Below are 22,514 nucleotides of genomic sequence, written 5' to 3'. Positions count from 1 at the left end.
AATATTAATTGTTAGATCTTCTGGTGTTAATCTGTGTTCTCCTGAGTTAGCTTCAAGAATTTGCAGTAAGACATAGGGGTCAAACAGAAGCCTCTAGGACATCTATGCTTCCCAAGAAATACCAGAGAGCTCACAGGACAGCATACAATGTCTGGAAGTTCATTTTCAGGTGATACCCTATCTAGTTGGATTGCATATGACCATCTATCTAGTTTCACATAATGTAGTGGCACACGGAGATACTGCTGTAATATTTATGAACTGTCAAATCTTTGGAATGACGTTCAGCATGAAGATTTTTTTTTCCTTCCTGAAACATGATAAAAGAAGTCATGTCAGTTTACTTTCTCAGGGTTGCTTGCTCAGTGCATTTGTCTGGTGTAATTTAATCTTAAGCTTTCTGGGAAACTTGCACTGAGCTGACATCTCAGTGATTTAAGTCATTTCTGCTGGAAAGCTCTACTGTTGTGTTAGGTGTGGCTTTATGTATTCATTTCACTGAGGCAGGCTGGCTTTATGTATTCTCCAACAGAGTAGCTGTAATGATGATTATAGCAGGTTAACATTCTGTCCTCCAGCTGGCAGTACTTCCCAATGTGGAAGGACTCTGAAAGCTTTTACGCAAAAGTATCAAGCAGTTTCTCCACATAACATCAAAAGGTAATATTAATTAATTTAACTATATGGCAATCCAACTCATCGTAATTTTAAAAAGCCAATCTCATTTCTACATGCAGTCTGGTTAGAATTCACCTCATCTATTGCTATACCTACAGGATAGCCATTGGCTTCCAATGGAAAAAGACAGGCCTTATTTTAGGGCATAATTCACCTTATCTATTTTTAGCAATCACCTTTAAAATGCAATTAACTGCATCTCAAATATACCTATTCTTTCTACTGCTAAGAGTTAATAGAAGTGCTAACTGTTGTATGGATTTCTAATGTAGACACTAAGTTGGATGAATCCTACCACTCTTGCTGTTTTTCTAAAATAACAGTATAAGTCAGAAACAAACTCAGATTGCCACTGCATGGTCCCATTCCAAAAAAAGAGTGAAGGGACAGAGAGTGGCCATCATTTCTGGCCTGCCATGCTATGTGTCCAGTTCTGGATGCTGGCTCCAACACTGAGGTGGCAAAGAGAACTGTTTTCCCTAGAAGAGTATATTGTCCACTGCCCTTTACCAGCTGGCACATTTGCCAAGTCTTCTCACAGGGCAAGAAACTATTAAGGATGGGACTAAACTTCACCAGAACATAATGTAGATAACTTTCATGGTCTGTTCATCCACTCTCTCAGAGCAGTAAAAGTCTCAGTTGCAGATATTTCAGTGGTTGGCTAAAAAAACTACCCTTTGTGTGTCAACTGACTTAAACAAGAGTCACTGAAATAGGTAAATTCTGAAATCACTGACAGTGATGCTGGAAATGCAAATTTGGTATTATCATGTTCCAGCTGTACAAGAATACACAGTCAAATGTAATCTATGAACTAGCTAGAAAGCCTGTACAATTAAGTGGAATGTTTGGATTGTATGTTAATGGGTTTCATCTTTTGGCAGAAATACTATGTCACCAAGCAGAGACACTCAGCAGACTTCAAATGCAAGTAATTTTTCTGCAAAATCATGGCATTATTTACAGACCTATATATATTTTTCCCTCCTTCAGGGATTTGAGGCTTCCTTGGTTACAAAGGGATCTATTTAGAGGTTCTTTGCAAAAACTGAATTATCCATGAGAAAATAATGACAAAAATAGTACTGAAATGTGGTCTCATCATCACTTTGAGATAGGTCAATCAGTTACTGTTTTGGTACATACTTAACTGAATATTCCATTGCCTATGAATGGATTATACTACATATTCTAGCAGATGTTTGACATCCTTAACAGCTTACACTTTGGTCTTCAAAGATCTGTCTGCAAACTTCAAACCTAGTACAGTTACGGAAGTAAGACTAAAAACCAGATTTGCTAAAACGTTTCCCAGAGCTTATTTATCTACAACAATTATTTCTATTTGAGAAAGAAGTTCAGTTTGATCTCTTCATGCAGAGGAAGCTGAATGAAATTCTTAAGTCTTTAACTGCATTTTGCTGATACTTCTACAATCTTTTTAAAATCTGAAGATTTTATCTCTGGTTTAGGTAGTAGTCAGATGAAATTAAAATGTTTTTGTAACTTATGGAAGTTTGTATGTAGCCAAAAGGATATATTAGTTCAACATATTTATATATCACAAGAGGCTGAAATTTGCTATGTACTTCTAAATATCACTGTAATATCATCAGTTTAAGTAAGAAAGATAATAAAAAATAATAATAATTATTCATCACTTACAGTTAGGGTATTTTCTCCAATTATAAATAAATCAGTATTGTGCACATTGATTTCTGCCTCAGCAAAGAGTTGCAATGTCTGGAAAGTGGACTGAAAGAGAAGATTAACAAAAATTGTAAAGCTCTGTTACAGGACAACTTACTTAGAATACAGATATCCTGAAGACTTGTTTTTAAATCTTCATAAGTTTTTCAGAACCATAAGAAAATCACAGTATTGAGAAAATTAAAGTGATCTTTATTTTTATTTCTCTCAAGATAGTGCATCTATGAAAGCAATTATGTAGTCCTGACAATTTCTTAATTTTTCTGTTTTAATTTATTAGCAGTAAAACTGCAGAACTCTCCCCCTTTTATCTTCTTTAACAGATCAAATGAAATAGAATAATAAGATTGTTTTTAGTTTTAGTAATAATAATTACTAAAGTAATTATACTTTAAAGTAATAAATAACTAATAATTACTAAGTAATAATTAGATTGTTTTAGTTATTTCAAGGCTATCGCTGCTGATAGCTGGGAAGAGATGAGAAAAATATAACAGCGAAAAAGGGAGAAATCTCTCTGGCTTTTGAAAGAAATGGAAACTGGATGTTCTCTCCCTTTTTTTCCTCATGACCTCTACCCAATTCTTCTCTCTTTTTCCCCCTTTATTTTTTTCCTACCACTGTCTGTTCCTCTCCACTGCTTAAATTCTGACATCATGTCCTCAGCTTAAACAAAGAAGACAAAAATCCAGGCCAGTTCCCATTTGAAAAGGGACCATGTGCCAGATACCACTTCCTCTGCAAAAGTATCCAGCTCAGTGCTGCTCTTATTCCCATGCCTCCTCCCATGTCCTGCTAGCATGCTGGTCCCAAATCCTGCAGTGTCACTGAAGGCAGCTTCTGGTTTATAAGACTACTTGCCAATCATCTCAGATGCAGTGAGCGCTTTGTCCTTTTGCCTCCTGAGCCATTTCTCTGGTTCTGAAAACCCTACTGCCACTGCAGGTTCAGGTATGGTAGGTTTGACGCTGGTAGTGTGAGCTACTGTGATCCCACAGCCATCAGTGTGCACTGAATGGACTGTCTGCAGCATACAACATGCCTGCACCATGGCAGGCTGTCCTGCAAATCAGGAAACTGGAAATCTGCCCAAGCATGTTTCAAAACACCTTCCCAATTCCTAAACACATCTTTCTTTGCTTTGTTTAGCAAGTAACATACCAGGAAATCTTCAGTCCTCATCCTGGACAAGTCTGATGACTTGCATTTTTGGCTGTTTGTAGGAGTATTGGCACTGAACATTCACAGTTAAATAGAGAACAACAAAATGGGAGATGAGAAGAAAACTGTCATTTTCCATCTTCCCTTCTCATCTCTGAGTGGTAAACAATTTGTTTCTAAGCACTGTCTTGTACAAGTAACAACCTTTTATCCTGGTCTCCACCTTCTGCACATCTGTCACCATTAACAAATGCTCTTGACCCAGCCAATTTGAAAAACACCATCTTTAAACATGGGCAGATGCTTTTCTTCACATACTTGCATAAGTATGTTACATTATCAGCCTGACCTTTTCCTTTTAATAGCTGAATGGTGAAGCTGACAGCAACCCTGCTGTTAAATGTCAGTACCTGCATCAGACTTGCTAGACAGGGTAATGAGACTGCGTCATGTTCTTGATGCTCTGTGCAAACCTGGGTCTCTAAGACAGCCTGGTTGGGTGCCTAGCTGAGAAGCCAACATGGTCTCTTTTCAAAAGTCTGGTAATTCAAGATGATTAATGTCCTGGAGGACACATGATGATTTAAAATGGGAAAGTCAAGGTATTATTGATGGGTATTTTTAAGCATCCTCTAGTTCTTTAAGCAAGGACAGTTTCCTTGATGCCAGCTCTAATAAAAACAGAAAGTCAATTAAAAGTTTTCCACGCTTTCTCTAACAAACTAACTGGCAGAGTTAATAGGCTTTTCCTATTTTGGTGTGACTTGAAATGATCACTATGTAGCCTATGATGTTCAAAAACTAGAAGCAATATTATTTTCTAGGCTATGACTACACTTTACTTTGCTCTCTTATGCTGAATTTTGTGGAGCTATAATTCCCCTTAAATTAATTTAACAGATGCAGAAAATGTTTTGTACAGCTGTGAAGATCTACATTATTGCTGCATTTTCCTAGATTATTTGCTGGAATGAAGGTTCCCAGCTCCATTATCTAGCCTTACTTCTTATTTTACTTCTTAGTTCAAGTTTTCAATGCAGGCAAACACAATAACATAACATTTTTAGACTGGAAAGTTCTCTTTAATGAACTTTGTAAAGCATCAGGAACTAGAAAATACTTGGGTCTCATCATGAATACACCAGTGGTACTCACAACAGCAAAGGTACTGTTCCAGATTCGGGTGGACACGTTCACAAAATACTCTCCCTTCAGCACGAGGTCTTCCAGTTTGCATGTGATGGTACTGCACTTTGCATTCTTACAGTTCTTTCAGGGAAAACAGCAAGGAGAGACAACAGCATGCATTACAAATTACACTTCAAGTAATGGTCCTTTAACATTTAGGTGAAAGTTTTACTGTCCTGTGCCCACACATTAAGTGTGTGCACACTGTGAAGAACACACAGTGCTTCTCTCGAAGGCAGATGCAGTGTGAGAACATCACTTCTGCACAGCAGGCGAGGAATGCCATGGCCATCACAGCGATCCCCACAGGTGCAGCAGAAAATGTCAGCCCTGCACCCATGTCCTGGCTCTTACTCACCAGCTCTTTCACAGCTCTGAGGTTTTCTTTCTTGAAAGATGCAGAGTAAGGTCTTTTTCCTATCTGCAGTGGATTTATCTGAACTTGACAAGTAACACCTCTGGCCTAGGAAATGAACAGCAGAATTAGAATTGGTTGGTATGCTCTGAAGTTTACAGTCATAATATCATATATTCCTGATGGCATGGTTGCTGTGAAATTATAGGTTGTGAATTATATAATACTGGATAATTTAGAAACCAATAGATAATACATTTTTTAGTCTGCTCTTCTGGTAATTTTTTTTCCTCCTAGATCATGCTGAAAGTTTTGTGCTGATCAAAAAATTCCATTTTTACTATATTCCTCTGAGGAGCTTGGAGAAGAACCTAGTTGAAGAGTTCCTGGGTGATATGAAAACTCAGCTGTGCACTGCACAGCTGGATCTGCCAAGGACTACCCTTAGTGTACTGCTGATGTTGTGGTCCTCCCACACACTTTCCCATTTGTGACTAAGAGACAAAAAGAAATCACAGCCACACTATGAAGGCTGATGTACATAGTGCTGGCTAACTCTCAAAACGTGGCAGCTTATATGGCTCAGTTCTTCACCTGATCTGTATCAACTGCAGTTATGTACATCAATGGGTTGTCTTTGCTGGTTAATTCGGGAAGATGGATTTTCACAGATGCCATCTTCACTGGAATACTTCCTGTTGTTACCTGCAAAACAAATAACTCATAATTAATTCAGGTAGCGATACTTATATACACATAAATTATTTGGTATATCAAAAGAAAACCAAAACAGGGATAATTAAGATAGAACGGGATTCCTTTTGCATCAGTACTTTTATGTTGATACATTTAATAGGGTAAATAATGACAGTATGCCCTAATGGAAAGTGTACTATGCTGTACACCTTCAGACTACCGTATATACAACATAGCTTTGGGTACCAGTCTGTTTCCTTAGCAAAGCTCTTATTAACTGGGTGAGATATTTTTTGAAAAACAAATACTTTACCACAGCCAATAAGCCTTTATAACAGCAGTTACAGGAATGTAAATGGAACATAATTTAAGTTTCTTCCACGTTGCATATGTGGATCTAGGGTTTCTTTAAGGCATGTAATAAATGTTGTGATCTGGCTAGTCCTTGCATCTGGTTTGAGTACTTAACCCTCGCCAAACTTAAATTTCAAAGTCCAAGCCTGCAAAGCCTTATTTTCCTTCGTCAAGTGAATAGAAGACAAATAAGCTCGGTGAACAAATAGTGTAAATTGGACTGAAGTTAAGCATTAACCGTCTTCCAAATACATAAACAATGCAGGACCAATCCCTCCCCAGCCTACTCATGCATTAAGTGCAAAGTTCATTCTTAAACTCATAAGCATTGACTGTAAGCATTTATCCTCCAGCTATTTGCCATTTTTTTTCCTATTTGACTGATCCAAAAGCATCAAAATCAGACAGTGAAACAGAACTGTTTTTTGAACTGTGTTTTAGGTCCCAGTTATAAGAGGAGGTAAAGTGGTTTCACAAACCAGAAATAGAAACATTTACTAACCTTCACTGAGAAGTTGAATGTGGGGCCAATATCTTCAAAATTATTCACAGTGGAAGGAATGTTATGACCAGAGTATACTTCATAGAAGTTGATGTTGGCAAGCCTAGGTAACAACCACAAAACAATACATTACAGTTGGCAGCTACTTTGAAAACATATGCAACTGAATCTGCTTTGGTTTGTTTTAAGTTTGTGATATGGGTCAAAAGTATAATGAGAAGAAAAATCAGTCACTTGTACGGGTCTTTGAATTTTACAAATTTGTTTAGGAAAAGAAGAGCTATACTGAAGCCCAAAGCCAAGAAAGCATGTGGAGCCAGCAGTGCAGCATCAGATGTGGGCTCTGCTCAGCCTCCTGCACCCTACAGTGCATTTGGCACTGTACTGCAGGCTCCTCTCCAAAGAACAAATGCTACTTTTGGCCCTAATGTGCTCTGTTCCACGTGGGTTTATTTCCTCACTGACTGGGTGTACACACACAGCACCCTGCACATGTGCTGACACATTCTTACACATTCTTACAGTACCCTGGGACACTTCTTTTTTCATTCAGAATTCCCACAAGAACATGAAAGTGGCTGCAGTCCAACATATCATGAAATGATGAGTGTCTGATGGAAGAACATGGTGGGAGGTCCTGTGGATGTTTCAGGGGTTCAACCAGGTGGGACTACGCTCAAAGACAAAAAAAAGCATCCCTGTGTAAGTAATTGCTTCCGCGTGCTGCTTGGGAGCAACCCTTCTGCTGAAACATCTCAGAATTTTATAGTCTTCATCCTAGAGAGGGGTTACTCAAGCAGTAGAATCTGGGAAGTGAGTTAGCAAGAAGAAGAAGCCATCAAGACTCCTTCCAGCTGATCTTTGTAGCACAAACTACAAATCCCTTCTGTTTAGAAGTGCAGCTCTATCCATTTATCTGGGTAACATCTATGCATACAATGCCAAATTAACATGTACAGCCTCAAAGAGGCACTTCCTGATGAGGTGCTCTTCCAACTGTGCCAGGGATCCTCTGTGATCCTCCATGCTTCTTCCCATGAGGCCTTTCCCTGCAGGGCCTCCTGACAGTAACTCGCAGGACAATCCATGTGGAGCTCTTTCTTATTGCTCAAATCTCCAATTCTTCTAGTTTGAAAGTATCAACTTCCTGTCCTTGCAGTTGTCACTGGTAAGATTGATTCCCACCTCTGAAAACTCAGAAGATTTTTTGCTAGAATAGATGCCCTTCAGCGAGATGACTTTTTTTCCTCAGTTCTTATTTAAAAAGTTTGTTACTTGCTAAAAATTACCTGTCAGAAGAGGAAACTATTTCCATATTGATATTTGCTAAGAGTTACTAAATCCAAGAGAAGCATTTAAAGTTATACATTGCCTTAATGTGTACTTCCTTCAGTTCTTTTAAGCTGTTTCATCTCCAAGAATAACTAAAAAACTTCTCTGACTGTACAGATTCCTTCATGCCTTGACTTGCATAGGTAATTACATTTTCTGATGGGGGTGCAGGTGAATTTGAAATCCTATTTTTCCTTGAGCAACTTTACTATAAACTCTGTGCTTGTTTTTGTGGGTTGTTTGTTTTTTGTTTGTCTGTAATCATTTCTCAGATAAAATAAATTTGCTGAATCAACTTTGCACCATTTGAAATTTCTACTGAGTTAGTCCTTAATTTGGTGTGATAGCCACCTACTCAAATCCTTCTGTAGTCTTTGTGCTCCTGCCAACTTGAATAACAAACACTCTTCTTCTACTGACGTCTCCTCTGACTTTCCCAGGGAGTTGAAAGAACTTGCATCGCTGGTCTAAATGCATGCTTTTCAGCAACTACAAAAATTGGAAAGATTCTGTCAGACCCTAGACCTGGTGGACTCAAGTGTGGTGAACCCAGGGCCTTAGAACAATGAAACTGCAATTGCAATGCATTTATTAAAATAAGCTTCTGTGCTATGATCCAGATTCAAGGTCAGGTCATAGCATGAATCTCTTGTGTTATGTGTCACAGTGGCTTTGGAATATTCATTTCCTAAATTCATCATTGCTGTGAATTTTTAAACAACTTTTTTATTTGCATACTTCTGTCATTGTTTGAATAACTGCCATTTCTTTTCTACCATTTTATGTTTATTGATTTTAGAATGCTTTGGGATGCTAAAGCATTTTTTTCCACCATTAGTTCGTGACTATGTGCATCAAGTATAGCTCCACAAATTTTATCTGAAAATTCAGCAGCTGGGAAAGATAACCTTTCTTTGATGGAAAGTAAAATAGCATATCTTAAACTGAGAGTCAAACTAGTGTATTTTCATTTCGTTTTTAATTTCAGTTAAACTTTAACTGGAATTATTCTTGTTTGCAACATTATCAGACTACTGTTTCAGTGCATTCCAAATCACTGAATGTTCCCGGGGCTGAAAAAAGAGGTTTCAAAGGCCTGAAGTCAAGATCACTCTTATGGGGACTTTTGTCTATCTCTCTCTCCCCTTGGCTAACTGGCTTTACTCACAGTCTGCATTTATCAGGATACTGCATCTGACACATACCAATCTCAGTTGCCTCCCAAGTGGAGGGACAGGCTCATGATCCTAACCCTGGGCATGTGTAGAGCAGGACGTGCTGCTTTTGCTGCCACAGTAGGTAGGGTGGGAGTGGAAAGAAAAGCCAAGAGAATTTCTTGTGACTTCCATAAGAACAGAACAAAGTTTCAGTATACTTTCAGTGGTCTTTCAAGAACTGCTTCTATATTTTAAGCCATTGAAAAAATGACAGTGACTCCTTCCATTATTCAGCATACCTTGTGAAGTGAATTTCTGCATCATACCGCAAAGGAATTGACAAGCTGATCTGGTTGTCCAGTTCTTGCTCTTCTTTACTTTCGCTGTTCATCAAAATACATTTTGATCAGGTGTTTTTATATTATTTTGTATAAATGTCCTACTAATACATAATTTGCTTTATAAAACACTTTACCTCAGTGCATGAAAACTTAGAACTGCCATATTCTGAAGATTCTTAAGGTTAAAATCAAAACTAATATCAAAAGACACCTATGGAAGAAACAAGGAACACAAAGTAAATGAATCGACGATACAACACCAAGAGAACTTAAAGGTCGCAACATAATTATTCATATGTACAAATATCACCCTCTGTAACTGATTTCTCCTGTTTCTGTGTAATATTTCAATAATCTCCTAATCCTTCAGAACTGCATTTTCTTTTCTTTCATGCACAAGTCAACTCTGTTATGTAAACATTAGCTATCTATATTTTTAAAAGATGTGTAACTTGCTTCAGGCTGCACAACGGGTCTTTAGATTGCTCCGGTTACATGTTTTTACATATTTAAACACCAGCACTCACATAGCCTTTTCAGTTTCTCTTTTCTTCTAGTCATTCCAACAGGTCTGCTTTGGCCAATGCAATTAACAATTAAAAAAAACCTGTTATATATCTAATGGGACTTCTTTGGCTTTGCAGAATGTCATGTTTATATTACTTCTGGAAAGGCTCTTATTCCTCCAACTGACTGTGCTAAAAGCTGGAAGCCTATTTCTGTTCTGCCTCAGAGGAATAAGAGATTAAGTTCCATAAAACCAGGGATATCCTGAGATTTATGGCATAAATGAGAAAAAGGATACATGATCTATCCCAGGCTCTCCTCTCCTCCATCTCTCCTCAGCACCACTTCCTTGCAGAACTGAGCTGGAGCAGCTGCCCAGGTTTGCTCAGTAGTGAGGGTTTGATGCACTGCACAGAGCCCCCAGGAGGCTGCGTGTGGCAGCTGGCTGCTCATCTCTTGTCTTCTCCCCAGCCTCTTAGGGTTACAAAGCTACAGAAGCATTTGGGTTGTAGGGCCAGAGAGAAGTGTGCTTTAGAGCATTTTTTTCCTTTAATCTAGAACACTGGTCATCACAGTCTAAGCTCTGAGTTGCTTCTCTCAGTGCCTCTGAAATCCAAGGGGAAGTTACCTATTGCCAGCCCTAAAATCTTCAACAACAGTGTATGCAGAATTAGGGGAAAACAAAAACAACAAAAATGCTTTGGTATGTCAGTTGAGGTTATTTAATTGTGCTAGCTGTACCTGTTGTCCTGTTCGGAAAACAGGATAGCTTATCTGGCAGATGACTGTAGTTTGAGATGTTCCTGTCTGACATGAGACTTCAGTCCCATCGCTCTGCAGAGGAAACAGAAAAGTCATCTTAATAGCAGTTTCTGATAAAAGACAGGAAATTCTCAGCCTGCCTCTTCCACATAAGCTGTGTTACCGTAAGAAGCAGTACCAGTAGGTGTTATAGCAATAATGCCTAGAGATGAGATGGATGGGAATTATAAGTAGGGCTAGAAGAGTGGCAGGAGAATGGTGGAATAAGGACTGATCCTATGTAATTTCTCTGGACTCTAATGATCTTACAGAAGCTTCATGCTGGGCTTGAAAGAAGGAAAAAAGACCATGGTGGATAGGCCTCCTACTTCATTAACACTTACTGCGGTTTTTAGAAACTTCTACAGTAATATTTGCATGGCCTGAGAGACGGTTAAATACTCTCACCATAGAAATTGGAGTGTGGAAGAGAAATCTTATCATGGTTTTTTTGTAGGAAAGTCTACAATGCTTAAGAGTTTATTTATTACTCTTTGGAAAATTTAGCATGTCAGCATTTCACATCAAAGGAAAGACAAATTCATAGACTATAGCCAGTTATCATCATGCTGAAAACAATAAAAAGTACTGCTTTTTGTAAAACACATCCCTACCAGATACTTACCATTCATGATTTATAGTCTGAAAAGAATATAAGCTTTGAACAAATAGCTTATAATATTTCAGCTTTAGAAAAGGCATGTTTTTTGGGGGAAAAAACTTCACTTGCAGCCTGGAATACTTCTAAACAAATGAGCTTTTAATGTGGAAGAAAAGCCTAGCTCCAGTGTGGTCCTTTGGTATGAATGGAGTGAGTAATTTTGCTGTGCAACAGGATGGGGAGGTAGAGGGGCACACTCAGCACAGTATTGAGTCCTGCCAATTCATTGTTCCAGAAAATGTGGCTCTAGGACAGTGACGAATGCTCCTATCCCTTCATTATTGCTCTGGACTTCACCTCTTGTATTATCACGCATCTCCCCAGTAGCAGCCTAGTGCATAAGGCCAACAACTGAAGTCTGGATTTCATCCTACATGAATTGTTTCAGAGAAACAGTTCAGTTTAAAGATCTACTGTATTCCCTAAAATAGTCTGTAAATTCCCTTATTTTCCCTTCTAAGACCAAATCTGTTAGGAGAGCTTCTGGTATAGCAATCATTTCAGTCTGATTAACTGTCTATAGCTGGAATACGTGGTGTTGGCAGTGAAACCACTTCTAGATCCAAAGTCTTTGCTTTAAAGTTGCATCTGTGCTGCGTGCTTTATCAAATATGAATTCCCAGCAACTGCACTCAGGCATGTTTTGTGAAGTCAGGCACGAGATGTGACAGCCAAAGCCTAAAGTGAGGAAAAGATGACTTGAAATACTGATGTGAGGTCAAACTCAATAGGTTGCCAACTTCTGTGCTGAGTTGGCAGTGTTTCTCCTTGACCTATATAAAACTGATATGCTGAAGGGAATAATTCTGGTAGCCAAGAAAATAAACTGAGAGAAAGATTTGCACACACATTCTCCTTTCTTGGGACAGACACTAATAGACAGAAAAATACATTTTTTCTGGAGTAGCTGGAAAATCGGTAGCAGTAACAGAAACAGTGAAGATGGGTACCACATACCGGTAAGGAGGAAGAAGCAAAAAACAAGTTGTCTGAAAACGTAGCCTGGATTCTGGTGTTATATGCATTTTCTTTTTTATTTTTCAATTTCATGTTGAATGTTAGTCTTTTGCTTTTGCTGCTGACAATGAACTGCTGTTTGCTGTTGGAAAATGAAGTTCAATGTTGTAAATAGAGGTAATGGAACAGCTGTGGATCGTGAAACTGTATCGTACTGTGTTGCCTCTAGCCAAGAAAGAATAACAAGCACAGCAAGACATTTCCTATTTTCTATTCATATAAATCTTCTGCTGTCTAAACCCTGTGACATGAGAAACTCTGTGATGATGTTTTTCAGAACCAATTGGAATTAATGTCATTGTTAAGTGCAGAACTCTGATCATGTACAGTCAAAGTCACTTTGGTGAACTTTCACAGTTTCCACCATGCTGGGAAAGGTAAGCGGAGAATGGGCAGCTGAGTCAGACGGCAGCTTCAGGAGGAGGCAGTTCTGTCTGTCTGCATACTGTAAATGTACGTGTGTGTCTGCATATGGATTTAGAGTACGTGCTTATACACTGATCTCCTTTCCCCAGCGGCACAGCCTCATGCAGGAACCTCTCTGTTCCTCACAGAAGAGTCTGAAACTCCTGCTGCAGCTGCTCTCCTAGAGCACTTCTGACACAGTCAGACATTGCTCTTCTGAGTTTTCAGTGTTTACTCACTCATATGGTATCAAAAAATTAGTTTTGCCTACACTGATAAAAATCCTGCTTCTGTATCTCTGTTCATATCACACCCCTTTTTCCTTGGCTAGTTATTTAGACAGAAATGCTATTCTTTTCTATTTTTTCCCCCTGCTATTTCTAAATAGATTTTGCACTGGAATGGTATTCTTATATAGAAATTCATTCAGAGTCTGAAGATAAGCCAATCCATGAAATCCACTAGGAAAATGTCCCCACCAATCCCACTTGTTGAGGTCTTACCCGTCATCTCCCTTCTGCTGTACGTTCAGAACAAGATCACAGATACAAAGCTCATCTTCACCACAGTCTTTAATAAAAGGAATCTACGAAAAACAAACAAACAAATAAATAAATCCTGAATGACAGTGTTTTACTTTAAAATTATCTAGGGACAGTAGAGTCTTAAACATCTTATAGAAAAAGAACATCCCTTCAAAGAACCTTAAGAATTCTGACACACGGAAAAGCTAACGCTGAGAAGCATGTTACTACACATCAGCTGATCCGTAAGAACAGTGCAGGCAGGATGTTGCTATCCTACAGCAAATCTGATGTAATCTGAAGGAATCCACATTTCCCAGTTACTCCTTTATTGTAGGCTAAATTGACTTAGATTACATCATGCTGCAATGCAACAGAAATTCACATGAATCAGGGTATAAAGCAACAGGAAGAATATGTGCAGGTGCCTGCTTTCAGTCCAGTGACTTAATTGAATACGAATTTTTACCTGTAGCTCCTGGGACAAACTCCTCAGTGATTCTGTAGGTCATGTTATGCAAAAGTATATAGCAATGCATTGTCCAACATTGAGGTTGTGTACTTACACTGTAGGCCACAGATGCAGGAGAAGATGTATCAAGTACAGGGCTGGTGCCTGGATTTGCTAGGAAAATGTCAATGCGCACATTAAGGGAATTGACTGCATCAGAAGGTTCCTGCAAAACACAGATGATAGCTCTCAGCACAACAAATAACATTAAAATGGTAATTCTGTTGTAAATTTATAATGCATAGTAAATTACTTCTCTAAACATGAAGTAACAATGTAAAACTCCATTTATTTACCAAAATACTTTTGAGAGATTGCCTAGCGTGGTATCCTCTTGCTAAACAGCTTTTATTCCCATGTCTGTGATAAAACTCCTTTTCCAAGTATTCCAAAAGACTCTACTCATCACATACAAAAGTGTAGACTTTGCATCTGCAGAAGCTAACCATCAAAAGCCAACAGCAGGTGACTTTCCTTCTCAAACTGCTGCAGGAATCAAATTCCTATTCCAGTCTGCTTAGGCAGCAATAAAACACTATATGCCTTGTATCTCTTTAGTTTCTTTGTTCTGAGTGGATACTTTTCTAGCTCATGGCTCCACGATGACAATAAATATGATCAACAAGTCAAAAATATTTTCCCTCACTGAATTTGGGTATACAATAAATAAAAGAAGGAAGAATCAGAAGGAGGGATGTGAAAACATTCCTATTTACTATTCAGCTCTAAGCCTGCTGGTTTTAAGTACTGCAAAGCAAAGCAGACTCAAAATTCTCAGACTTTCTAATATCAGACTTGGCACAATGCAGGGGGCTTACTGCAGGTCTTAGGGCAGTGTTTGGCCTTGATTCTAGAGAAAGATGGACACTTTATCCCAAATACAACTTGTGTATACTTAGGGTTAACATGCATGAAGTAGAAAAGTTCACCTCAAGCATTAATTTGAAATAAGACATTTGTATGTATTGTTACTGGTCAAGAATCTAAAATTGATTGAAACTAAATGGTAACTGATATCTATTGAAACTATGGACTATTTTTTTTCCAGAACTAAAATACATAGTTAAGAATGGCCTCTTCTGCCTTAAAAAGCTGTGATGAATAAGACAGCTGTTATTATTTTCTTTGGAACTGGCATCTTACTCCATGTTTTTCATTGGAGTAAGTTCATTGCTGAATTTAAGAAACTTAAATCCTGCATGAGGCAATGTACACAAGCTGGAACATACGAACTTCAATGCAAACATGAGGGAAAAACTCTTCACTGTGAGGGTGACAGAACACTGGGACAAGCTGCCCAATGAGTTTGTGGAGTCTCTCTCTCTGGAGGAATTCGAAACCGACCTGAAAGCTTTCCTACATGAATGCAATGTAGAGAAACTGCTTTGGCAGGGAAGTTTGACTCTATGATCTCCAGAGGCCTTTCTAGACCCTACAATTCTGTGATGGAATTCATCTTACAGACATAAAATTTATCAAGATCTTGTTCTGATCATTTTTGTTACAAGGCCCCTTACAATTGCACTTACCTGTACATTGAAGATGTCCTGAACACAATTCATGGAATGAGTCACCACAACATCCCTCTGCATATACCTTTCATTACTTTCTTTGAAAAGTCCTCTAGAAGTCACTCGGGAGGACTGGAGATCTGCATCCAGTGTTGCATTGCACTTTATAGCTACAAGAAAAATAACAGTACTTTTTTTTTTTTTTTTTTTGCTGAGCCGTACTGCCTGCGATCTCATTACTATGCTCAACACTGCAGAATGACCAGACTTTCCAAACCACAATAAATATTATACTTTTTTCATACTAATCACAGAACATTCTCAAAATGATAAAATTTTCTCTTTTGTTTTCCAAAGCAGTCAAACAGTTTTAAATCCTGAAATAAGTTCTCATCCACAGAGAGCACATTAAATGGCAAACCATCCAGTCTCCACTTCAGATGGCTGAGCCTGTATCTCAGGCAGGAAGCCAGTTAGCAGGGCCAGGATTATAGCAGATAAAGGGACACTGCAATCATATCCCCGAATTCTGAGACGACTATAAAAAATCTGCATCTTCTCTTCAATCACATCATAATTTCTGTCTTCTTCTCTTCATAGGATGACTAATACACCTTGAAAGTTCACTTTTATTTTATAGCTAACAATCACAAGTTCCAAAAGGCACTGTGTGTAGGACTGAAGCAGTCCAACTGGTGTTGGACTAAATGGCTTCATGAGAGATGACTGTTGATCTCAGAAATATTCTGCACTCTCCTGTTCTCTGAAAAGAAAAGGTTCTCTCCATGGACTTCTGCACTGATCTTATGGAAATTATTTTTGTGCTGAAGAGAGAAGAGTCTGAAGTCTGCTATTGAAACAGCAGCTCGCAAAGGCTCTGTCCCCAAACAAGCATCCTCCAGAGATACCCATTCACCCTTACTAAAGTGTGTTGCCATATGTGAGTGACATCAGCTAAAGGAAAACAACAGAACTGGTAAGCAAAGACTTAAAACATAAAGTAAAATGAAAAGCTTCTCAGTATCAACATTTTCTGGGTTTTGTCATACCAATTTTCTTTATATTGTTAATTCCTCACTTTTACAAAATTATGGAGCCAGTGATGACAGTAGATTTTAAAAACACTTCCTTAAGCACTTAAATTTGATAGTGATTTCACCTTTCTTGACATCTAATGCATTATTTCTTTAAAATTTCCACTACACATTTGAATAATGGATTTCTGAAGAAATTAATATAAAACAAGCCATTGAAATACTCTTACCCACTTGATTATCTCTCTTAGCAGGTCTAAATGTAGCCTGAAAACATATTTTGACAGTTATTTCAGTGTTCTTGTTCAGCAGACTGATTTTCTCAGGTATAAACGAGGCAATTATGGACACATTTGCAATGCTCTGTGACCTGTAAAACATTTTTAAAGGGTTATATGCGATTTTCAACAGCACTGGGTAACTGAGACACCATTCTCTGCTACTGTTTGTAAATGTAACATAAATCTTTGGGGTTCTCAATGGAAACATTGAGTATTTATGGCACTGGCAAAATTATTTTTATTTGCATATAAATGAGTCTGTTAATACAGCAGGTTTGAGAAATATAATTAAATAAGTAATGTATCATATCAAATTAACGGCTAATCAGTGTCTTTGTCCTAATGCCCTAATCAGTCCCTTATGAGAACAGAGAATGAAGCCCTTGCCCTGTTTTCTGAACACGAAACCTCTTCTGCTCCTTTTGGGAAGTCATGGAGTTCCTCTGGGAAGGTAAAGAAGGGTAATTCTTTTTTTTAATTATGCCTTTGTTTTTCAGAAAAACATCTTCCACGTAATTAGAACAGTTTCAAAGTAACCCCACTTGTAAAAACAAACACTTCAATCAAAAATGAAACTCATTAATCAGGCCAAATTCCAGAGTGAAAGAAAAACGAGCATTTTCATTAATCACATAGAAATAAATGCTGGTACTCCAAGGAGCATAATTTTCTTTAACGCAATCTCCGTCAGCACCAGCAGGAGTTCTCTTGTAGGTCAAGGGTCCAAACTGACCATTCATTTTGTAAACTCTTGCTTTATTATGAAATCAATAGCAATTCAGTGATGTTTTTCTTGTTACAATGGGGGCCCTCAGGCAAGAGGAAGGGTGACAAATTGGACAGCAAGCTACATTTTAACTTCGCTCCCCACAGAAGCAATGGAAAATACCCAGTATTTATGGAGGCACAAGGTTTGGGTTCTTGAAGACTTCCTTCTTTATTTTGTACAAGTACTCAGATTGTGTCAGTAAAGGCTACATGCTAGAAAATATGGGTTTCTGGTCAGAAGTAGATGCCAATTCAATGGCACTGCTTTCAGTTCATACCCAGCAGAATCACTCTTCCTTCATACAAGCCTATCAGCTCACAATGGCTCTGCAGGTTCTGTAGGAAGTAGCTTTGTCTCTCTCAGTACCAGAACTACCTTGTAGCTGTTGAAGCACCAAAGTTGCTGGGCATGTCCCACTCTCCTCTGCTACTCTTTCCTTCCAGACCATATGCCCACATGGGAGTGTTTCTTCCCCCCACCCTGTCTGTCACAGTCCTCACCATCCGACTTCCCCCTCTGCATCTTGGTTCCGCCGTCAGGCTGACTTGGCTTTTGGTAGTTTGATTGTAAGTACTTAGAAGAATCATAGAATGACTTGGGTTGAAAAGGACCACAATTATTACCAGCAGACCAGGCTGCCCAGAGCCATATCCAGCCTGACCTTGAATGCCTCCAGGGATGGGGCATCCACAACCTCCTTGGGCAACCTGTTCCAGTGCGTCATCACCCTCTGAGTGAAAAACTTCCTCCTAATATCTAACCTAAGCCTCCCCTGTCTCAGTTTAAAACCATTCCCCCTTGTCCTATCACTATCTACTCTCATAAACAGCCGTTCCCCCTCCTGTTATACATTCCCTTCAAGTACTTGAAGGCCACAATGAGTTCTCCCTGGAACCTTCCCTTCTCCAAGCTAAACAATCCCAGTTCCCTCAACCTTTCCTCATAGGAGAGGTGCTCCAGCCCTCTGATCATCTTAGTAGCCCTCCTCTGGACCTGCTCCAAGAGCTCCATGTCCTTCCTATACTGGGCGCCCCAGAAGTGTACTCTGAAGCTGTGTATTAGTAATGAAGCATTAAGTGTGTTAGCCCTCTGAACACATGGAATGAAAGAGCTTTATGATTTGTTTTACTGCTTAATTAACTAAATGCTCAACTTTCATCTGATTCATTAAGTACTGCTTTTCCAAAAGAGTTTACCGACCAAAGCAGAACCACGTTTCCATCTGCACCAACTGATACATCAGTAATGTCATTGTCATCTAAGTCTCCACGGCCATCTACTGATCTTCCAAAGAATTTGAGCCGTTTTCCAAAAGCAGAATCTGATCCTAAAATTTTCTGGGAAAGAAAGTTTGGTTACTAAGTTGCCATAGCAGTGCTTTAAGCATGTAGATATCAGCCCAAACAATGGATTTTTGCAGATTCTCTCTGTATATGTAACATATTGTTTAAACAAAAAAACTTTTGTGAATGTTCTCAAACATTCTCAAATGTGTGACTTTTCTCAAACGCTGTTAAGCACTTTTTCCTCCCCTGTTAGAGGAGACAATGAACTACAATTTTCTGTCTTGGTAGTAAATCAACTAGCTGACTGCTTTATGTCAGCCAGCACTTACTGGAAACTTTTTCCATTTTACATTGAGCAACTCAAAGAATAGGAAGCGAAACAGGACTTCTAACAAATAATTTCTGCAACCAGAAGGTCTGCACGGAAAGTGACATTAAAATTATTACTATTATATGAGCACACCAAATATGCAAATTTCTCTGAATTACTTTTCCTCAAATACATATTTTTAATTTATTTGAAATTTACAGTGTGGGGACTTATCTAATTTTCAGTGCTGCACAACAGCTTTAAAAACTTGAATTGCAAGTGTCAAAAAAGATAAAGGAAATGAGTTGACTTCATATGCATGCACCAAAATTATGAGAGGCTCTAACAGAGCATCCTGCAAGAACTTTTCCTCTGTACTTCAGCTGTAAGCACCACAACAGTATCACTCAGGATATGCTGACAGCTGAAGTATGGAGGGGGATAAAGCTTGAAATAAACCATGAAAATAACAATAGTAAGAGAATGAAATCATGGGCAATAAAAGGATAGAAAATCTTTCAGTTTTCCTCCAGCACATCTGAGTAGAACATTGCACAACACAGTTATTTACCTGAGAATATTTGGTACGTATAGTCTTTTGAAACCCATTGTAAATATAAATTGCTCCAGAGTTTTGATTTTCCAGTGGTGCACCTATTACAACATCATTAAAGCCATCCAAGTCAATGTCTGTAAGAGCTGCAATTGCTGATCCAAAGCGAGCATTTTCTGAACCTTGTGGGCCTTCCAAGAGCTCTTGTTGATCCAAAACTCCCTTTATAAAAGGAAAAAGAAGAAAAAGCCAAAACATAACTATGATGACTCCAGATTAGACATAGGAGCATTATCTATGTGCATTGTTTCTTGCTTTTTTTTTTTCCCCCCCAGTACATTCTCCTTGGACTGCTCAACCCTGAATTCCTTCCCCATTGTATTGCCCATTCAGTTTGCATTATGTCTCAGAGTCTTGGCAAGCATTACACAGCAAAATTAAAGCATGCTATGCAGAGTACTAATAGCAAATATAACCATATGTATAAAGCTTAAGTGCTCTCACTGTCCTCATCTGACTGTTCTGAAAGTTTCACAATACATTGAAAAATACAGTTTCCAGTTTTGGATTACCAGCTTTTATGCAGAGGGAATGGAAATTATGTAACTGGACATAATTCTTTGAAATAGAAATGGAATTTCCTAACTATACTAATGCAAAAAACATGTGTCCAAATGGTAAACTCCTGACCTCTCCAGTGCCAATGAGGAAAGAAAGGCTGGAGAACTTTAGAGTTAAATAATCACATTTATATTACCTTAAATCCAGCTCTTTGGCAAGTATCATCCTCATCTCTAACCTAAGTTATCACACTGCGCTCAAAATTTTATAAATACCAGCCAAGTTATTTGTTCAAAATGACTAGAAATATGTAATTTACGCAAGATAAACAGTTTCACAAATTCAGGTTTTGTTTTTTGTTGTTAAACCACTCTCTCACTATATTTAACTTTTAAATAATTTTAAATCCAATATTTGTCAAAGATTAAAATTTGTAAGGATAGCCTTTCAGTGTATTCATTTTCTGAAACATGAAAAAAAACACCATTCTTTTCTTCTGTATTTTTTGTCTCATTTCACAGTCACATTGACCAATGCCGGCTGCCAACAGTACTGCTTCCAGTACTTCATCGACCTTAAAATTGCCCCAGGGTACAGCTTCATCTTGCTCCAGTATAATTGGATTCTGAGCACTTCTAAAGAGGATGCTACTTCATCTCTGTTTATCTGATCGTAATTTACCTAGTAAAGTGCCATGTTTTCTAATAGCTGCCACTAATGGGAAAAATTTACTTTGTGTAAGTAAGACATCCATGACTGTTTGTGAGACTGTTCAGAATTACCAGATTTTTCAGGATGGTTAATATAAACATTCTGAAAACATGTACCACAGGTTCTGAGTAAAAAACAGTCAAGCATCGCATAAATAGCACAGCTATGCTGACAAAGGAGACAACATGAGTAATAGCAACCACCTATTGTACAGTCCATGAAACAATGCATTGGTGTTTATTAGAACTGTTTTAGGAATATTTTTTGGTGTTGAACAGATTTCCTAAAATTACACAGAAAATTAATTAGCGGAAGCTACAAGCTAAACTTTATAGAGAAACAGTCAACCTTGCATTGCATTCATATACTGTGCCCAGCAGAGTCCCTAAAACCAGGGCCAGGGAGGAGCGAGCTGCAGCAGCTAGCCCTTAATCACTAATACTGCTTAGCTATTAGCTTGCCTCGTGGCTCTCTTTCAGACTGCTCCAGCTGGCTTATTACCAGATTATGTCCATGAGTGGTTCTGGGGAGAGTTTGCACCTGCTTCTGAAAAGCAGGACAGGAAAGACTGTACTGGGAAGTGCTCCATGTGCATCCTCTGACCAAAAAGCCTTTGCATCACTTACCCTTGCCCTACACTACACCTCAGGCAAAGCACATGTTCTGTGTCTCTTAACAAAAACACCACTCTCAGCATCTCAAATGCTCGGAGAAAGATAAAATAGAGGCCCAGAAGAAGTCTGGAGCCAAGGGATTTTTTGCATAGCCGTGTCCAGTCTCTGCAAGAGGGTAGTGCTAAGCAGTGCTACCACTGGGGCCACGGATCACTCCTCTGATCGCTCTCTGATTTAATAGAACAGATGTTGTCACCAAGTACTTCTGATTGGACTGTCCTGACAAACTCTAATCCAGGGAAAAACAGTGAATCCTAGCTGAAAGTGAAAATGCCAGAACTTATTATGGAAGAATATGCAAGAAGCCAATTCCAGGTTTGCTTCATGTCCATTCTTACCTTTGTGATGGAAAACATATATACTCTCCCTTCCTCTTTCTTCAGGTCATTCATAAACATTGGTGCACCTACAAGCAACACGTCTGTCACAGAGTCCTTGTTAACATCCACTGAACACACCACACTGCCAAAATAGGAGCCAATCTGAAAACCAGTAAGAAACTTGAGTTTGTATGTGGATTTTGCAAAGCATAATGCTTTAACATCTGAACCAGAAAACTCTTATACCTGAAAAAGGCACAGTAGTAATGAAACTGCCCATTGGCATGAAACTATTATATAGTATACTCCAGTGTTTTATGAATCACAACCTTACTGTGTGTTCACTGTTTCTGCCTAGTAGTTGCTACCATGGCCTTACCACTAAACAATAAGAATGAAAACAGAGAACAAGGAATGGAAGGTATGCTTTTTATATTCAACTGTGCACATTACACTCTGCTATCTTTGTCTTACAAAGTAAAACAAAACAAACTGAAGCCATTTAAGCTTTCCATTCTTTCCCAAAATGAGAAAAAGAAAAAACTTCCAAATTTCTCCCTTGATGTCATCTACTTCACAGCTTCTCAGGCAGAGTGGAGCT

At 38.5% G+C, this 22,514-nt stretch overlaps 1 protein-coding gene across 1 annotated transcript in view; it reads right to left on the bottom strand.

The window, feature by feature from the left end:
- The window catches only part of ITGA2 (integrin subunit alpha 2), a 68,563-nt gene that overhangs the window by 4,276 nt on the left and 41,773 nt on the right, over positions 1-22,514 (bottom strand). Inside the window, exons 13-28 of the mRNA XM_085213122.1 lie at positions 21,932-22,075; positions 19,666-19,869; positions 18,699-18,835; positions 16,679-16,818; positions 15,433-15,584; positions 13,959-14,069; positions 13,372-13,454; positions 12,404-12,545; positions 10,726-10,818; positions 9,612-9,688; positions 9,436-9,519; positions 6,648-6,750; positions 5,690-5,800; positions 5,099-5,203; positions 4,708-4,821; positions 2,347-2,436 (exon numbers count right to left, since the gene is read on the bottom strand). Coding sequence (XP_085069248.1) covers positions 2,347-2,436; positions 4,708-4,821; positions 5,099-5,203; positions 5,690-5,800; positions 6,648-6,750; positions 9,436-9,519; positions 9,612-9,688; positions 10,726-10,818; positions 12,404-12,545; positions 13,372-13,454; positions 13,959-14,069; positions 15,433-15,584; positions 16,679-16,818; positions 18,699-18,835; positions 19,666-19,869; positions 21,932-22,075 — 1,890 coding nt within the window. The remainder of the gene's footprint in view (positions 1-2,346; positions 2,437-4,707; positions 4,822-5,098; positions 5,204-5,689; positions 5,801-6,647; positions 6,751-9,435; positions 9,520-9,611; positions 9,689-10,725; positions 10,819-12,403; positions 12,546-13,371; positions 13,455-13,958; positions 14,070-15,432; positions 15,585-16,678; positions 16,819-18,698; positions 18,836-19,665; positions 19,870-21,931; positions 22,076-22,514) is intronic.

Source organism: Meleagris gallopavo, chromosome Z (assembly GCF_905368555.1).
Source record: "Meleagris gallopavo chromosome Z, MGAL_WU_HG_1.1, whole genome shotgun sequence".
Lineage (NCBI taxonomy): Eukaryota > Metazoa > Chordata > Aves > Galliformes > Phasianidae > Meleagris > Meleagris gallopavo.
This window is presented reverse-complemented; position numbering and strand designations above follow the sequence as displayed.